The following is a 19072-nucleotide window of genomic DNA, read 5'->3' on the forward strand; positions in this document are numbered from 1 at the left end:
TGCTGCTGCAACTAGCGAGCATACAGCAGGCTGCCTTGGCGAAAATCCCCGGGAGTGAAGCGCCCTCCTGACCGAGAGAGCGCAAACTACCGCACCAGCTAACGCAGCACGATCCGTGCGCGTTTAAGCCTCATTTCCCCCTCGTTGTCTTACGACCCGCGCGTCATAACGCTGCGGCAGCAACGACGTTTTCAGCACCACGGCGCTGGACAGCTCCTCTCGCCGTGAAGAGGCTGCAGTACCGCTCTTCAGCCAGCAGGTGATGCGCTATCTGAAACCCCGCTGCCAAGGCAGCAGATGCCCTCACATAGACACACACATATACACACACACACACACACACACACACACACAGACATTAACGCGTCAAACCACACGGGTTGAACCTGTCATATAATGGCTGTTCCACCCACCTAAGCGCCAGTCCTGGGCCTAAGACATCAGATTTGAGCAAAAACACAGCAGCGAAGGGAAGGACTCTCAGCGGAGGTGCATTTCTTTGGGCTGGAACCGATAGAGAATGCGTTTTTTCTCCTTCGCGTGCTGTTGACATCCTTGGCCAGCCCAGCGTGTTTTGTGCCAACAGGGGGCTCGACCAGAGACTGTTCTGGTATTTTTGGTGAGGGAGAGATCGAGACGGAGCATCATTCCGCAGAGGAGAAGAAGGCAAACCCAGTGCCACGTCCAGAAAGAGGTGCAACTGGAGGCCTGTTAGCGCGCACGGAGAGAAGAGGAGTGTTTGGAGGTGCGTATGTTTTCCGCTCGTCTGTGTAGACTGGCCTTGGATGCTTTACAGCCTGGGGGGGTTTGCGCGCCCCTCACCTTCTGAGACAGCTAGGCCACCTGCAGAATGAGTCGTAATTGTGCTTATAGCATAACCACAGAATGTATGCGTGCTATTATTTATTGTGGCCAATCAATTTTCTTCCCATAAGCATAAGGCCCTTACAGCCCGCCTGCGTTAGATAAGCCGTAGCCTCGCTTGCGTGTGTGGACGTGAGGAGTATTTTTCTTAATGTTTTTTGTAGGGGGGATGGGGGGGCTAGCCGGTGCAGATGAGATGGGGAGGGGTCTGAACGAGGAGAGATCTGAGGCTTCTGCCCGCAGTGTCAGCAACAGCCTGTGTTGTGCACCATAAGCCTGTGGTTGACTCCGCTGTTTGTTTACTTGTGTTTATTTGTGTGTTTGTTTGTCTCTAATACCTGACAGTAGACTACCATTCCCTATCGCTGCTCCCATCCTCTGCCGTGGTCCTAAACAGATTTTCTCCCGGTGGTCCACACAGGCCAACGCGAGCCCGGAGAGGAGGTGACGTCATTAAGGCATCAGAGAACGTGTAGGCGCGTTAGTGTTTTTTTCGCACCCGTCACCCGCGATACGACCGGACCGTGTACCCCCGTGTACCCCCCACTCTTGCGCTGGGACTGGACAGTAGCTCTGATAGCTGGGCTTTCGACAAGTCATACAGTTGCATTAAGCGATTTAACCCCACCCAGCCAACATGCTCACGTAGGGCTCACATGGGTGGAACGTGGTCTAGGTGGGTTCCAGGTCGGTTCCTGGTGAGATCTGAGTGGGTTAGTACGTGGGTTTTTACTGGGACCCAGATGGGACCCATCATTACAGCTCACCTTTAAATTACATGGGTCCCATCTGTGTTTAACCCCTCATGGTCCCATCACTGACCATGGTGGGCATCCTTATGTGGTGCCAACATGGAATCCGAGGACACAGTTTTCTGCTTCCCAGTTGGGGTACCCATACAGGACCCACCTGGACATGTTAGCTAGGCATGATTCATCACAGTTACACTGTGTGTGGTGTTTGATAGTATTGTTTAAATGAGTCACTGCCGCTGTTTTGTCCATTCTGACTTATCAGATGTTAAAAAGGGCGATATGGCAAAAAAAAATGTATATCACAATATTTACAGACATTTTTAAGACACAATATTTATCTCAATAGTTTGGCACACAGACAAAATGGAGCAGTAGCATCTGATTTTGAAGTCTGCTATGCCATAAATCTCTATCTCATACAATGAAAAGAAAGCATGGGGTTCTAGACAATGTGTATTTTGCTTTTACTTTGCTACACTCTTAAAATCTACAATGCAAAAGAGTTGTTTCAGTGATACTGGGGAAGAGCCTTGTTTTGGTTTCAGAAAGAATCAATAATAAACAGTTGAATTATGCATCAGATCTCGAAAACTGGTGTTTCATCTAAAAGCTCAAGTTTCTAATGTGTAAATATGACTATCAAGTCAAGGCATATACAAGTTTCCAAAGCCACTTGAATTTGGCATTGGTCCATATATGATGTTGCACCACACTCTTTAAACTGGGGGTGGAAGTTGAGAACGTTCGGAATTGGTATGAATTGGCCAAGTTATGAAGTCAGTTTCCGTTTTTATCCTGGTCAGTGAAGATGAGTGAAATATAGTGCCATAGTGAAATATCTACCATTGTACAACCAGGCATTGTACAGTAATTATTAAATACTATTATTATAGTACAGCACATTACATCTGCTACGCATGTGTCTAAAAACTCTCAGAATACAGATAGATTGCAGCTAATTGCTGAGCAGTCCTAATGATTCCGCTTCCTCAGATAAACCATGAGAACGTGACCAGGTTGACACTACATCTTGTGTTTGAAACCTATGCATAAGAACTACTAGGCAATCCTCTTACAGGAGGCTTGTCAGAATACAGGTGGAGAAAAAAATGCACTTATTCTATAATGCAGACCAGTTAGACACAAATTCAGCAAGAGGGAATTTCAACTCTCTTACCAGGTTAGAGGGTATAACACACAAGGATGTCCCGAAGTGCCACCACCCTGAGAGCGTAGCGGTCTATCTGATTTGATACACTGAATTTAACTCCCATCACCTAATGACCAAAACCTTCAAGAGGTCAATCGGGTGTGACAGAAGAGGGAAGCATTCATCTATGCAGGACTGTGGCCCTCCAGGGCCCGAGTTTGACACCATTGATGTAATATAACACATGATAAAGTCCCTGAGAGGGTGAGATGTAACGGGTTGGTTCTGTTCTTTGAGATCTGTTCTTTGAGAGTTTTTTAGTGTCAGCTAATGCCGTTGCATTTCTGGAGTGTTTATCAAAACAGACTGTAGTCTAAAACAGACTATGATTGCTCACACCCTCGAATTTTCTGATTTCTGCTGTTTTCATGCTCTTCATTTCTGTCTCTTCTCTTTTCTCAGACTGCCTTTTTCTGGCGCTTCACCATGGTGTCCACAATTCTTGCTGTGACGCTATGTGTCACACTCCTGCACGTGACTACAGGTAAGAATATTTATAGCCTTTATGTCTCTGAAATGATGTTATTTGTGTTTTCATGTGGGCTGAAATGTTCTCACTGACAACTGTATTGGACCTCCTGACCATAAATTTGAGTGCAACTGGTTGCTTTTGACCAATCATATGCTTTCCACCATAACATGGACAACTTCTTGCCTCTTCAGGTGCAGCTTTTGTGACCCCCGATCCCGAAGCTCCTCCCACCATGACATCTGACCCACGTCCATTGGGTGAGTTGATCCATGCAGCGTTGATGAGTAAGGAGTATCTTGGCCAATCTTCTGGCAACATAGGTGAGCTCATGGAAGGACACTGAAACTGACTTTTTTGCTCTTTTCCACAAACTTTGGCCTCCTAGCGTAGCTAAAAAAGCACTAGTAGCATCCTAATGTTTACATTAGGTCTGTTTGTTTGTCCGTGTTTATAGTCAGCATACAGTTTCAGAAACCAGATAAGCCGAGTGCTGAGGCACATAATGCGCAAGAGTCAGCAACGCTCTGCTGAGTTCCAAACCTGCTGTTAGAGCTGGACCAACTCCAAATTAATGTATGGATTTTGAACGTGAAAGGCATAAAAGCTTGTGTATGGAGGTCCCAATACTTTTGTCTATGTAGTGTATCTTGGCCAAAATGAGTCAGAGATATCACTGTAAGATTAGGTTATGAGTAGCATTGGAGAGCATTGGAGAGTTTTCATGACCTTACACATGATTTGGTGCAGTTGTAGACTCTTGAGTGAGTGTGAGTGCACATAACAGTATTTTTAGTAATTTCAGTTCAACCTAGAGTTAGCTGAGTCAGCTGTCAATAATAATAACTAAGCTCTGGTCACTGTCTGCGAGGAGCTTGGTGTGTTTATCCTGTGCCTGCTTGTGGATTTCCAGGTACTCTGGTTTCCTTCCACCTCCCAAACACACAAATAGTAGGCAAATGTGTTATGCTAAACTGTCGCTAAGTGTGAGTGAATTTGGTGTGTGTGGTAACCTGCGATGGACTAGCACCCCGTTCAGGGAGTATTCCTGCCTCACGCCCAATGATTCTGGGTAAGCTCCAGACCCACTGCAACCCTGTCCAATAAGATGCAAATAAGAAGATGATGGAAAATTAATCATCATTTAAAACTTAAACTCTTGAGATCCTGCATCCTCATATGGGGACAGTACATTTCTGCTGCTCTACACCATGATACTTAATTTTCTTTAACTTTAAACCTTTGGCCTCATAAAGGATATGATTTTATACTGGTTAGGTCCTACTAATCCCAAGTAAGGGGAAGGTAAAAATGCACACCAAGCAAAAGTCTGTGTCTCAGGAGGTTAATGATGGAAGCTAATAGGTAGTGTGTGTGTGTGTGTGTGTGTGTGTGTGTGTGTGTGTGTGTGTGTGTGTGCAAGTTTTCCTAAGTCTGTTTTCTGCCTCGTCTTTTTTTGCTTCGTAGGTACAACCACCAACCCAACGCAGGCCGTCCCTTCCGTCGACCCAGCCTCAACAGTGATGTCACCAGGTGTTCTCACTACTGCCGTGACATCATCTGCGGCACCCCAAGTTGGCCAATCAGGAAGGCGAGGTGCTGTGACATCACCCCCAGCTGAGGAGGAGACCACAACAACGCTGATTACCACAACGACAATAACTACGGTTCACACACCAGGTAATATACACAACTGAACATGTTTTAATCTTTTTTTTTTATTCCAAAAATAAGAATCTTTTAATTACACAAAGAAATGACGAGGTATTCTTATAGAACTGATAGAGCTGCGGGTGAAAATGTTTGAGTCAGATTTAAAGCACTCTCTGTTTTGGAACAAACACTGAGACTTGGCAGCGGGAAGCAGGGAGACCAAGCACAGTTGCTGCATTTCATAATCTTCTTTTAATAACTTCAATGCATCACCTCGCATTCAGGCCTACTAAAGCTTAGCACATTGACTCATCACAGTGCTTTGGTAAGCAGCAGAAGAGCAATAGTGAAGTAACTAAGTGCAGACTCCTCACTGCCCAAAAAGTCTGACATGAAGTCCATTTAAACCCAAGACTGGGCCCTTGAGGGTGTCCCTGAATCACATTGGATCCTGGCAGCAGCGATGCCTCATAAACAACTTCAAAGCTCTCAGCAGGGCACAGCATCAAGCCTTCAAGTCTGTCAAAAAAGAAATGCAAAATAAAAACCAAATACTGCGGCCTGAATAAATGTCTATCTCCCCATTTCTGCCTCTCTCTGATCTCTCTCTCCCTCTCTTTCCAGTGCAGTGCAATGCTAGTCTGTCTGGAATGGAGGGGATAGTGGAGTCTCCAGACCCCCTCTCCTCCTCGGCCCCCTTTTCACCACTTGAGTGCACCTACAGTATTACTGTGTATCCTGGATATGGGGTGGAAATACAGGTAAGACAGCATTACCTTTGTTACCATAGAAAAGATTAGACTGAGTCAGTTTGCCCAGCCAGGAGCTGCAAGCTTCAAGCTGACCGCTACCATTACTACTGTGATATAATGAATAGTTTTGGTTCTAACATCTGGTTGCCTGACCTGTGTTTATCTCAAATGTGATTGCTTACATCAGTTGGATTCTTCATTCCAACATGCACTATAGACAATGAATTAATGAATGATTAATTAATTCAGCTATTTTAAGTGACTCCAATTGCTGACCCAGATGTGCAAATGTACACACACACAGCTTGTCTAGCCCCTGTTGAGAATTATTGCCAATAGAGTAGGACTCTCTGGAGCAGATAACATGAACCTGTAATGCCTCATGTGGGTTATAGGGGGTATTAAGCCCTCCAGCACTGAGCTGTGGAGCAGTGGAACTGTTTTATCTGAAATGATGGTGCTCTATCCAATACGTTTGGGATGATTTGGGGAGTTAAGGATGAGGTGGGATGGTGATCATCCAATATCCTGACCTTAATGATGCTCTTGTCGCTGATTGCACTCAAATCCTCACAGCAATGGTAATGGATCAAAATCTAGTAGAAAACTAGATTTCACACTTTTCTGGACAGTAGAGACAGTTACTCCAACAAAATCAGGATAAACTCTTTTTAATACCCTTGATTTCAGAATAAACATTGAATCATATGGTGTCCCAACACCATATATATATATATATATATATATATATATATATATATATATATATATATACAGTGTATTACTGGATCCTCAGAATTACAAGGTCATTAATAAGTATTGCTATAAGCAGGCAAACGCTCCTGTTTGTTGAAGGAGACTAATCTTTAACGCTGTTATGTAACAACACCATCTACTTCAAATGGTCTCTACTACTGTAAAAGAAACTCGAGTAACCTCATTTGACCGAGCTTGCTCATTTGTTAGGGGGTATTTCAGTGCAGTGTTTTTCAAGCCTGGTCCTTGAGGCCCACTGCCCTGCACATTGTAGAGCTTTTCCTGCTTTAACACACCCTCTGTACCTCAATAATGGGTTGTTAATTAGCCGATTCGTTGGATCTGTTATGTTGGGAGAGGGGAAAACACTAAAAAGTGCAGGGCAGTGGGCCTCCAGGACCAGGGTTGAGAAACACCGTTTTAGTGGGTCTTATTTTGGTGGTGCACAGCAGCAAAATGTACATTTCCACGTATTAACAACCTTAAAATTCAGAGGATTCAGTGACACACAGGAGGAAAATATGCACAGGTCAAAAGGTACCAGATTTGTTGACAGAGTTTATTTTACAACAGGGCACAAGATCAGTGATTTCTGAAAATCCTGTTCATTTTTGTCAGCTGAGACCTGTAGTTCCCAATATGGGCATGAAGCTGACTACCAGATGAAGACATGACTTCATGCTGTACATGGAATTATCTGTGACTGTCATGTTGCTTGGCAACCATAGCCTGCTTTTAACAAACTACATTATATTTACTGCATTTAACCTATTACAAAAACCAAACTAAAGAATATTTGCAATGCAATATCGGTGTCACCTATCCTATGGTTTATGTCAGTGTATCAATAAAACACTGTTATATATAACAATTGACAAAATCTAGCAAACATATTGTTTAAATATTGTTTAAATGTACTTCTTTGCTAGGCTGCTGTCCTGCAGGTTAGATAGGTACTATGCAGCTATTGGTCAGACAGCTGTGGTAAATTCTCAGGCCTTAACAAAGCTTGGCATTAGAAAAATGTGGTTTGATTTAAAGACCTTTTAAGACCCTGGCAAATGTCATCTGCACTGTTGTCATGGTAACGTTCTCATGGCTGGCTCTCAGGTGAAGAAGATGAACTTATCCAAGGAGGAGTCCCTCACCATCCTGGGGCTGGGGGAGCCAGGGCCTGAACTACTAGCCAATGAGAGCATGATGAGCGAGGGTCAGGTGATCCGCAGCGCAACCAACCAGGTGCAGATTCACTATCGGAGCCTGAAACAGACCAATCACGGTGTTTTCAGCTTTCATTACCAAGGTACTTCTTTTGGAATAGCACATCACTGCAAAAAGCTTTCATTATTCACTCAAAGATGTGATGGTTGATCTTGTTCTCTGTCTGGTTGTTTCTCTCTTTTCAGCGTTCCTCCTCTCCTGCTCATTCCCTCTATCTCCAGAGGGAGGAGGAGTGACTGTGACGGATATTCACCCTGGGGGCCAGGCTCATTTCCACTGTGACCCTGGTTTCCAGGTTAGAGGTCATGAGGTGGCCACCTGTCTGAACTCCACCCGACCCCGCTGGAGCATGCCTGAGCCTCAGTGTGTTGGTAAGGAGCCTATATTATAGTATACCCTCTTGTTACTTTGTCTTCAAGGGTTTAGTTCAGACTTGAATTGGGTTTGGATTCAAGTAATCTCTGATTAAGTCACCCAGCACAACATTAATAAGCGCATAGAGTCTTTTATTCAGACTATGTCTGTATTGGCAGGGTAGTCCCAATTTATTTGCATATATAATTAGGTTCAGATTTTGGTTCTAAAATAATTATACAGATTCGGATACAGATTCAATCCAAACTACATTTAAGAGGCAAAACTGCATTTCCAGGATTTAGACTTGTATTTTTGTATTATACTATTTGTTATTGTTCACTAATCAAGTGGTCAACACAGTTCTTAACCTTATGAAAGTTGTATTTGGTGAGGAAATTGAGGCTGTCAGTCAAATCTGGTTATTAAAATAACAATAGCATTGTAGTAAAGTCTTCCTGTCATTAATTTAAAAGGAATGTCATTGTGTGTGTGTGTGTGTGTGTGTGTGTGGTATAAAGCTGTGTCCTGTGGAGGATGGATCAGAAATGCCACAGTGGGCCGTATCCTCTCTCCTACCGTCCCCTCCACCAGTAATCTCAGCAGCGGCAGTAACTTGAGCTGTCATTGGCTGCTGGAGGCCAAAGACGGCCACAGGCTCCACCTCCACTTCGAGAGAGTGGCTCTTGATGAGGATGATGACAAGTAAGGATGTTTTTCACAAACACTGTATCACTCTGCTGAGCACTGTTGGTATAAATTATAAAAATAACCAAGAATTAATGTGAATACCCTAATATAGAGAGAGTATATCCCTCCCCTTCCTCCTGATATAGAGGGAGCAATAGAGGGAGTGTGTTATCGTGAAATAACAGCATGGCTATGATGAAATCCAACACTCACATTTGGCTTGTGTCTGCTTCATCACGGCCATGCTGTTATTTCACAATAACACACACCCTCTTTTGCTTTAATGTATAATAGTATGTGCTTTTTATAGCTGGTCATAGTAGTTTAGGACCCTTTCCACTGACTTTTCCTATTCTGTATGGTTCTATAATATCCAGTCTGCAGAATAACACGTGATGAACCCATCTGCTTGTCTGCATCTGTCTTTTTCTCAGACTGATCGTCCGAGGTGGGAATAACTCTAACTCTCCCCTCCTCTTCGACTCGGATCTGGACGATGTTCCGGAGCGTGGAATTGTGAGTGAGGGATCGTCTCTCTATCTGGAGCTAACGGCAGACTCCTCCTCCATCCCTCTGCTGCTGGCACTTCGTTACGAGGGTGAGATACAAGGAAATATAAAAAAGGTTGAAAATCAAACACAGAACACTGTGATCATCAAGGTGGTGTTAAGAACTGCTGAGATAATTTACATCCAGCAGCTGCTAATGCAGACTCTCTGTTTTCTCTGTTCAGCATTCGATGGAGAGCACTGTTATGAACCCTACGTTCCTCATGGAAATTTCAGCAGCAGTGACATGTCCTTCCCTCTCGGCACGACCGTAACCTTCTCCTGCTCCCCTGGCTTTGTCATGGAGCAGGGATCAGGGGTCATGGAGTGTGTTGACTCCAGTGACCCTCACTGGAACGAAAGCGAGCCTGTTTGCAGAGGTAGAGCCTCTAGTGACCATTCACCAATAAGCAGCCATTTTTTACTCACACAACTTTGATCTCCAATCTAAAGTAATGATTTACTTATTACAAGGAATAAGCTAGTGTTCTCTTTGCCTTTTATGAATATAGATGATTTATTTTATTTTATTTTATTATAAAATCATAAGAAAGTCAAAATGTCTTAACCTCTTAAACTGACGAATTAATAATTTCAGTAAAGTACTGAATTGAGTGACTAAATAAACATGTAGAAAGGAACCCATCTAAAGGTGTCATGAAAACATTCTTAAATTACACAAACATACTTGTCCTGACTGTTGCGCAAAAACCTAATATGTCCAAAACGGCTACTTTACAGGAAAAGGAAAAAAGCCTTCATTTTGGAGCATTTCTATTGATCCATTCATCATAACATTTTGACACAATTTAAAGACCAGCTACCATATTCAAACTGTGACAAAAAATGAAATACAAGCAAAAAATGGAGATACAAGCATTTAGCAGGACAGCGATGTTATTCCACTCTGGACTGGAACAGGTTTAGTAACTGTAAAACTCATCCCTCATTCTGCTTTTCATTCATTCTTCCTTCCCTCCCTCATTCTGTATTCAGCTCTGTGTGGCGGTGAGCTAACGGACGCAGCCGGAACAGTACTGTCTCCTGATTGGCCACAAAGCTACTCTAAGGGTCAGGATTGTGTGTGGCAAATCCATGTCACCGAGGACAAGCGCATCGAGCTGGACGTGCAGATGTGAGTCTGTCTACAATATAGGAGTCAGTGGTACAGGCAGGAAAGTTTAACCAGGACGCGTCATTTGATGAGGGGGGTGGGTTCTGTAGCACCTGGGTGCTATAACGGCTTTCCTGGACCCCCTTATATTACACATTTTACCACCTGTGACTTATGTGCCGCTATAATGTTCAAAAGCATACTTCAACCATTAGCCTATATTAGAGCTTTAGCTTGGTTGAGACATTGCAATAGTAAATGAATTGGAATAATTTAAATACGAGCTAAGCTAAAGAACAGCCAGGTTTATTACAAGAAAAATAAATTGATCTAAAAATATACATTTAGAAAAAATGATGTGAAGGACAGGTACATATTGAGAAGGTGTTTATATGAATGCACAGTATTTTTTTTTGTTTATTTGTATGATTGATTTTATATTGTTTAGTTTATTGTCACAAATATTTCTGTGTGATATTGAGACTAAGCCTTGTAGTCTTTAATCTGTAATGCTGCTGCAGACTGACAGAACAAACATGCTGATATTTAAAATATATATGTAAAAGCTTTTTACAGGCAGTGAATGTGTTGCATCTACTATTCTCACACATCTGAATTACTTATTTTTAAGTACTCAAAAATATGAATCAGTCAGCAAATACTGGCATAGCCTGAATGTGTTCTACATTTTCTCTGCTTTTTTTTCCAGTCTCAACATCCGTCACAACGACATTCTGACCATATTTGATGGGCATGACCTCATGTCCCATGTGATTGGCCAGTACTTGGGCTCACGGGAGAGGTTCCGGGTTGTGTCCGGTGGCTCAGAGGTCACTATTCAGTTTCAAAGTGACCCCGACGATTCCAGCTTCACCCTCAGCCAAGGCTTCCTCATCCACTATCGAGGTAAAACTGTTAACCAGACATGGAACCCAAAAGTACTGGCTGACATCAAAGCTGATCTGCTCATTTTTCTTTACTTTATTTTACGTGTAAGCCCTACTAACATTTATTGGCCGATTTCCAGTCACCTTAGACAAGGTTTTTATATGTTGTCACTGTCGCACAAAAATTGTATTTCTAAAATGGCAACTTCACAGGAGAGGAAAAACCCTGCATAACTTTCAATGGAAGTCAATGTTAAAATGCTAGAGTAAAATGATGTGTAAAAGTAAAAGATACCAGGTTGCTGCACAACAATATATATTATTTAATTAATGTGTTAAAAGTAAATAAATAATGCCCTCTTCTCTCCCATAGAACTCCATTTAATTGGAAAAGACATATTACACACATTGTAAACACATACCTTGATGGACACAGACAAATGTCTGCCTTTTCACCCTAAAATTACAAGATCAATGCTGTTGTAGTTAAGCTTAGCTGCATGGACATAAAACTTATTCTGAGCACAGTCTATGTTCTGTTATATTTCAGGCTAGATTTAAAACAGAATCTGAATTGGATTCATTATTTTCTCTTCCGACACTTGGTCCAGACTTTTAGCTAGTAATCTCTACATCTGTATTTTTAATGTAGTTGCCAAATGCCACATTTCCACACATTTTCCACTCATTATGCCCCAACCGTTGATTCTTTTTTTCAGAGGTTGAGCCTAATGACACATGTCCGACTCTCCCGCCGGTCGAATTTGGCTGGAGTAGCTCCTCCCACCCTTCTCTTGTGAGGGGCAGTGTGCTCACCTATCAGTGTCAGCCTGGCTATGACATTGTGGGCTCTGACATCATCACATGCCAGTGGGATCTGTCCTGGAGCAACAGCCCACCTACTTGTGTAAAAAGTAAGCCAAATTACCTTAACTTTTTATTTTGATTTGGGAGGTACTGTGTTATTCATTTATAGTGCTTTATGTGAAAGGAGGTAGTAAGAATCTATACTTTTCATTTTAAGTGAACTAATTTCACCTTTTGTGGGTTCAATTAAGGCTTTGAATGTGTCAAAGGGAAGCAGTGACAGTACTGCCACAATTGCAGATTCACAAAATTGCATTAGCCTTTGCTGTGCTGTTATCGCAATGAGGCAGTTGCTGAAGAAGCATGGCCATGCTTTCAGGCCGGAATTGTAATAATAGCATTAAGGGATCGGGTAACTTAATAAAGATAGTTCATTAAATGGCAGAATGAGTCATTTTCCATCTATTTAATGGGGATAGTCATGACAAATAGGAGGACTAATGAAAATGAAATGGAAATGGTCCATTTACTCAGGAGAAATTAAATGCATTTGTGGGAAAGGGAAGTTTTAAACGCTAAAAAAAGAGATGGAAGAAAAGTGTTCCCTACTTAGAGGTCCATTCAAGGCATCATGACAGAAGTGGGAACCTCCAGACAGACATGCAGGTAGACAAAATACTGTACACCCTTACCATGAGGGGTCCCTCAAGGGCTGCTATACAGAACACTCAAAGAAAGTTATAGGCACTTTTCTAGGTTTTAACAAGTCTGTTCTGCCGGATCTTTGCACTTCTGAGATTGTGTCTATATAGTATGACTATGTGTTTTCCTTTCTGGCTTTGACCCTCCTATAGTCCAGCAGTGCCCTGACCCAGGGGAGGTGGTGAACGGAGCACGCTCTGTGCATCCAGAGTTAGGCTTTGCAGTTGGGACGGTAGTGCGCTTCACTTGTAACCAAGGTTACCAGCTGGAAGGCCCCAGCCAAATTTCCTGTCATGGCAGAGACACCGGCATGCCCAAGTGGAGTGACCGCAGCCCCAAATGTGTCTGTAAGTGTGTCATTATTATTATTATTGTTTTTGGTTACTGATGATTTCTATTGCCTCATTTATCATGAATTGTTGATACAATATAAAGAACAACTGCCAGACACATTTTAAAAAGGGAAAAGCATCAAAAATGGTTAAATAAGATTTTTTTTTGATAGCAACAATACATAGTTATATAAAGGTATGCATCAAATATTTGATATTTGGGCTATATTATATAACATGAAACAGTGCTATTTGTCTATCTGTGTCCATGGTTTAAATGTGCTTATTTAGACTGGACAATCTCTGTCTCTCTTCCTCTCTTATGTACAGTGAAGTATGATCCGTGCCCTAATCCCGGTGTGCCAGACAACGGATACCAGACTCTATATAAACATAGTTACCAAGCAGGGGAGACTCTGCGCTTTTTCTGTTATGAAGGTTATGAACTGATTGGAGAAGTCATCATCAACTGTGTCCCAGGCCACCCCTCTCAGTGGAACAGCCCACCTCCTTTCTGCAAGGGTATGAAAAAATAAACCTGCCTAGTAAAGAAAAAAAGATCAATTTTGACTAAATCTAGAGTTCTGTGCTCAATTCTCTATATTCTCTACAGTGGATTAGCTTTACACATACACAAACAGGAGGTTACATTCTGACTATAACTTGCTTAAATTTTTATATTCTCTACAGTGGCCTATGAGGAGCTACTGGAAGATCACCATCTAGAAGGTAATAATAAATAGTAAACTTCCACTACCATTAACACCATGATCTTCACTACTGATAACAATACATTTTTCACTCTGAAAACCTTGTGTCTAAAAAATTATAACTTTACAGAAGAAGGAAGTCTTAATTTTAATGTACATAAATGTAAAAAAACTTTATTCCAGGTAGCTGTGAACTATTGAAAGGGCAGCATCAACACAAAAAAATGGACGTATGAGGTTAGATGAAGCTGATGTGTTCATGGTTTCAGTGTTTTTTGTCTCTTCAGTCGCCCAGACATTAGAGGCTTCCCACCAGATGCTGAGTGAGAACATTGCATTGGCCATCATCTTGCCAATCATTCTGGTCATCCTTTTGATTGGCGGAATCTACATGTACTACACTAAGTAAGTTTGGAGAAGACTAGCTTTGAACTTTTAAAGCACCATTATGCAAGGATTGGTATTTCTTGCTCCTCGGCTCCCCCTACAGTCCAGAAGTGGAGTTTGAGCTTTGGGACATCACAAAGACTGCTGGCCCAAATCTGATTTTTGGCAGATCTAGCTTGTATCCAGGTTGATTTGTGATTGTCTGGACATCCAAAAAGCACATGAAATTTCATTTTTCTTCATACCACATTTGGAGGTGGTTTATAATTTGATTACAATCGGATTCGATGCATCTCAGTCTGGACGCTCTTGGCACTCAAATTGATTTTTTAAAAGTGTCTATTGCATCACTCGCAATGTGAAAACTCCCATGTAAACCCAGAGCGACCTCCATCTCTCATGCTACTGTGTATTAAATCGCCTTATCATAGCAACCCATGCAATAGCTTTGTTATGTTCAGACACACAAATCCAATCTGATCACTTGCAAATAAGTAATCATATCAACAGATCTGATTTAAGAAACAAATCTGATCTGTCTGCATTCTGATCACTTCCCAAAGGACACACTTTACACATGCATTTCTGGGCAAGCTGAGAGATACAGAACTGTCAAAGTGAAAAAAGCATGTGGACTCTCACAGTACCGTATTATTACAGCACTTTACACAGCATTACACAGTTCTCGCAAGCTTTGTCCTGCTGGTTTTACCAGTTACGTAGTGCAGTAAGCAGCATGCCGAGCCAAAGTGGGAATTATAGACACACTGTTCCCCCTGTTACAAGTCAGTGGAGCATTAAAATGATTTTGATGTGTTTTTTTTCTAAGGTAAAAATGCTACATATTGTCGCTTTAAGTCGCCTTTTCTGAAAGCAGATAAAGATCTGTGCTTTGTTTTGTTCAGTAATTCTTCTTTTCAGCCCAACTCCTTTTGGCCCATATTGTTTGCTTGATTTGTTCATTCTTTCCTTTGCTTTTCTCTCTTTCCTTCTCTCTGTCTCTCTCCTTTTCTTGTTCTCTTGCTCTCCCAGTGTTTGTAGGTTGCAGTGGAAGCCTTTGTTTTGGAAGTCCCTCTCACACACCCACTCCTACAGTCCTATCACAGTGGAGTCTGATTTTAACAACCCCCTGTATGAAGCAGGGGTAAGACACTACCAGCTTTTTAGTTCTTACATTTACAGTGAACATCTGCTTGTTCATTCAATGCCTTATATGGTAAATATATGGTACGATTTGACCATTTAGGTCCACTATAATTTTGCTCCACCATACTGGTTTGTCAGCCACCCTCTACCAACGCCCATCATACATCAATTTCTGACCACAAGACCGCTGTTAACCAGATATTATTCAGATAGTGGACTATTCTCAGTACAGGCTCTAAGGCTCTAAGATGACTAGGACAGATTGCATACCCTGCATAACAGATGCATTACCTAGTGTTTTTAGCTAGTAACAATTCAAGGTGACTTTACAATGTAATTACAGAATATATGAACATTGCCCTATATATTACATTTTGCAGCACAGTAGTTGTGATCCATCGAAAACCTTTAACTGAGCAAACATTGTGCAAAAGCTCTTATAAAAGAATGGCAAATACTGTGTGTACTGGTGTTATATTACAAGAAAAAATGCTTTTGAAGGCCTCAGAGTCCAAGGAGCAAATAGTATCGCTACCTTAGCTATTGTAAAGCCTCCTATTAAAAAAAACCCACATGGAATTTATGACCTAAGCAACACTTCAGCTTCAGTGACACATAAGGAGGTTTAATGAACATTGTTACTTGCACACACTGACCAATAAAAGAAATGAAAAATATAAAATATATTTTATAAATATATAAATATAAAAAAGTGAGCTGTGCTTATTTATGGAAATAATCAATGGCATTTTCAAAAATCACCTTGGCCTACACGTTACAAAGCCTATACATTTTGTCATTTCTACATTTTCTTTCTCCAAAGAAAACTATCATTTGAATTACCAGGTTATCAGGAATAGGAACATTGCAACATACAGTCTATTCTACATTCTAGCTTGCACATTTAATTAACATGCTCTTTTACATTGCCATGTGTTTCGAGCAGTGGGTTAACATGAACACCAAAACACCCACATAAACTAGCAGGCATTTAAAGTGTGGTAGTTCAGTAGATTTGGCAGTAGAAGCCTGCATGTTAAGCAGGTGATATTGTGGTAAAACAATGTTTATGTAGTGCATAGCTACAGTAGTAGCCCTACTTGCACATAGTGACACCAATTCCATTATTTACATGAGAATTATGAACAGGACCTATTTGCAGTACTCAGTAGCGTAGAGTGTACACAGGACAAAACGCTTTAGCTTTGGAGTATTTAGGGGCAAGTTTTAAAAAATGCCAGTCATTTTTCTCCAAGACAAATTTATTCTTTGGGCAAAAGGTGGCTACCCAATCAGCCAGTCAGATGACTTTTTATTAGTTAGCGAAAATCTATGCATGAATTAGTATTACAGAAGAGTCACTGTAATAAAATAGAACAAAATATATTTACTGTTTACTGTGCTTGCCTGGATGTAGGTGGGTAGCTATAAACAATGTACAGTGTTCTTCAGTGAGGCTCAGCTGTAATGACTATGGCAGTAATATCATGTGGTTACAATGCCCATTAAAGGGTTAAAATGTTCAGAAAAAGACCTTATAAACCAAGTGACCTAGAGATAACATTCTTAAGTCTTTTAACAATCACACACAGGTAGGACACACCCAAACACTTGTGTTCATTCGTTGTTTGTCTGATCAGTGTACTCTGGCCACTCCGACTGAGAGGTAGGATGCTGGACAGCTGATCTAGGGTCAGTTTTAGCCTTCCTGTAAGAACAGGGTCATTGCATTTCCATCTAAGTTTATTACTTCATCTCATTATGGCCATTTTGTCTCACTGCAGGACACGAGGGAGTATGAAGTGTCCATCTAACGGAACAAGCATGTGATGTGATGAGTCCAAAACCGAGGATGCAAAGAAGGAAGACCCAAACGAAGGGATGGTATTATTTCTCTCTCCACAAGACACTTTCATTCCTCTAACGCATTTACCTTTGTTTTTTTTTTTACTCTCTTTTCAGTCTCTCTCCTGCTTTTGGCAGACGCAATTAACAGTATGTGTGGGTTTTTTGTTTTTTTTTGGTGGGGGGGTGTTTGTGTCTCTGCGTGTATGTGTGTGTGTGTGTGTGTTTGTGTGTGAAGAGAAAAGAGAGATTCAAAAAGCAAGTGTTATTCATGAGCTTATGGTTTCTCACGATCAGATATGCTTTCTAACATTTGGTTTGGTGCCTTAGGGACTTTACAACAAGGTTAAAGGAGTGACAGAACTGAAGAGAGCAAGAGTACAAGCATTAATTAGAGAGAGAGAGAGAGAGAGAGAGAGAGAGAGAGAGTGTCAAACTTTGACTTAAATGGGGTTGCATTCTACAGTGGACAGGAGCACACACACACACACAAACACACACAAGAACATATAAACACACACACACACACACAATGTCCTTATACTGATTGTTCTCTCTACATTTACAAGCACACACACACACACACAACACATACACAGAATATATTGAATGTAAATATTTTGATTGAATATCAAGGCTTATGTATAAAAATCTGATTCAGTGCCAAATTACGACATCCCATAATGTGACGTCGCTTCATGTTTCACAGGTTTCATGGTCTTTCCTACATTGACGATGTAATAAATACCAACAAAGCCAGCGTTTCATAATGTTCTTTGCTGTTTCTTAAAGAATCTCTTTCTGCTTAATGTTGAATGACTTTGGATTTTAAAAAAGGGGGTGGAATGTCTTCACGCTTAGGGCACGCAATGATTGTATATTTTACCGCTTCAGCTTAGGATTCATGAACAATTATACTTACTGTCATTGTTGATGTTGTTGCATATGCACTATGTTGACAAAATATATATAGATATATATATATATATATATGTACTGTGAAGAAGAAGAAAAAAACAGCTGCTTGCTGTGATGCAGTATCGAAACTGAAATGCTTTTTATAATGTTCTTTTTTAATTGAATCATGGTTCGTTGTTAATATTATGCAGTGAGTTTTCGTCTCTTCCACTGTGCCATACCCAGAGTCTAGCTGTGGGGGACTCTGTTGCATTGAAGTATTACTCAATTGTTCATATTGTTTATTAATCATCATTAATATACTGTCATGAAGGCATTATTTATTTGCTAAGATTTAAGAATAAAGTCTCTGTTGGATGGTGAAGACTGGCTTTACTTCTGTTCTATAATGGCACAGTGTCCTTTAATGAGGATTACCTTAAAGGAAACCGGCTATTAGTTTATGTAGGTCTCAATGTGGTGTACACATTCAATACTCCTGAAATATTGTATAAACTAAAGCTATATAAGTTGTTATTATCATTATTTTTTAAATTAGGTACAGCAGCTTAATTTCCTACCACTATGGCCCGGGGATCGTGAGTTCCATCATTCATCATCCGCTGTGCTATCAGCAGTCGGAGTTCGTATTGGATGTTCTGCAAATAATACTATTTATAATCATTTAAAAAAAATGCATATAAACTACATTGAGAAAAATGTTGGGATGTCTGCTCATTCATTGTTTCTTCTGAAATCAAGGGTATTAAAAGAGTCTTTCCTGCTTTTGTTGGTGTAACTGTCTCTGCTGTCCAGAAAAGGCTTTTCTGCTAGATTTTGGAGCACTGCTGTTAGGATTAGATTGCATTGTATCAGTGACGAGCGTTATTGAGGTCAGGATGTTGGATGATCACCACCCCACCTCATGTCCAACTCCCAGAAGTGTGGGATGGGGCACCATCATTTCAGAGAA

At 41.2% G+C, this 19072-nt stretch overlaps 1 protein-coding gene across 2 annotated transcripts; it reads left to right on the forward strand.

Moving 5' to 3' along the window:
- The first annotated feature begins 14 nt into the window (after positions 1-14).
- On the forward strand, positions 15-18484 carry sez6l2 (seizure related 6 homolog (mouse)-like 2). Of its 2 annotated transcripts, none has more exons than XM_072692932.1 (19): positions 15-745; positions 3232-3313; positions 3493-3621; positions 4766-4978; positions 5576-5712; positions 7570-7762; positions 7866-8051; positions 8556-8739; positions 9159-9322; positions 9458-9652; positions 10269-10407; positions 11096-11292; positions 11993-12187; positions 12935-13129; positions 13445-13636; positions 13805-13843; positions 14112-14229; positions 15244-15355; positions 17142-18484. In XM_072692932.1, exons 2-19 carry the CDS (start codon positions 3256-3258, stop codon positions 17169-17171), a joined length of 2676 nt encoding a protein of 891 aa, XP_072549033.1. In that variant the 5' UTR covers positions 15-745; positions 3232-3255; the 3' UTR covers positions 17172-18484. The 2 variants fall into 2 exon arrangements, with proteins under 2 accessions (XP_072549033.1, XP_072549034.1); XM_072692933.1 differs by having other exon boundaries at positions 3493-3558.
- The last annotated feature ends 588 nt before the right edge of the window (positions 18485-19072 follow it).

Source organism: Salminus brasiliensis, chromosome 12, assembly GCF_030463535.1.
Source record: "Salminus brasiliensis chromosome 12, fSalBra1.hap2, whole genome shotgun sequence".
Lineage (NCBI taxonomy): Eukaryota > Metazoa > Chordata > Actinopteri > Characiformes > Bryconidae > Salminus > Salminus brasiliensis.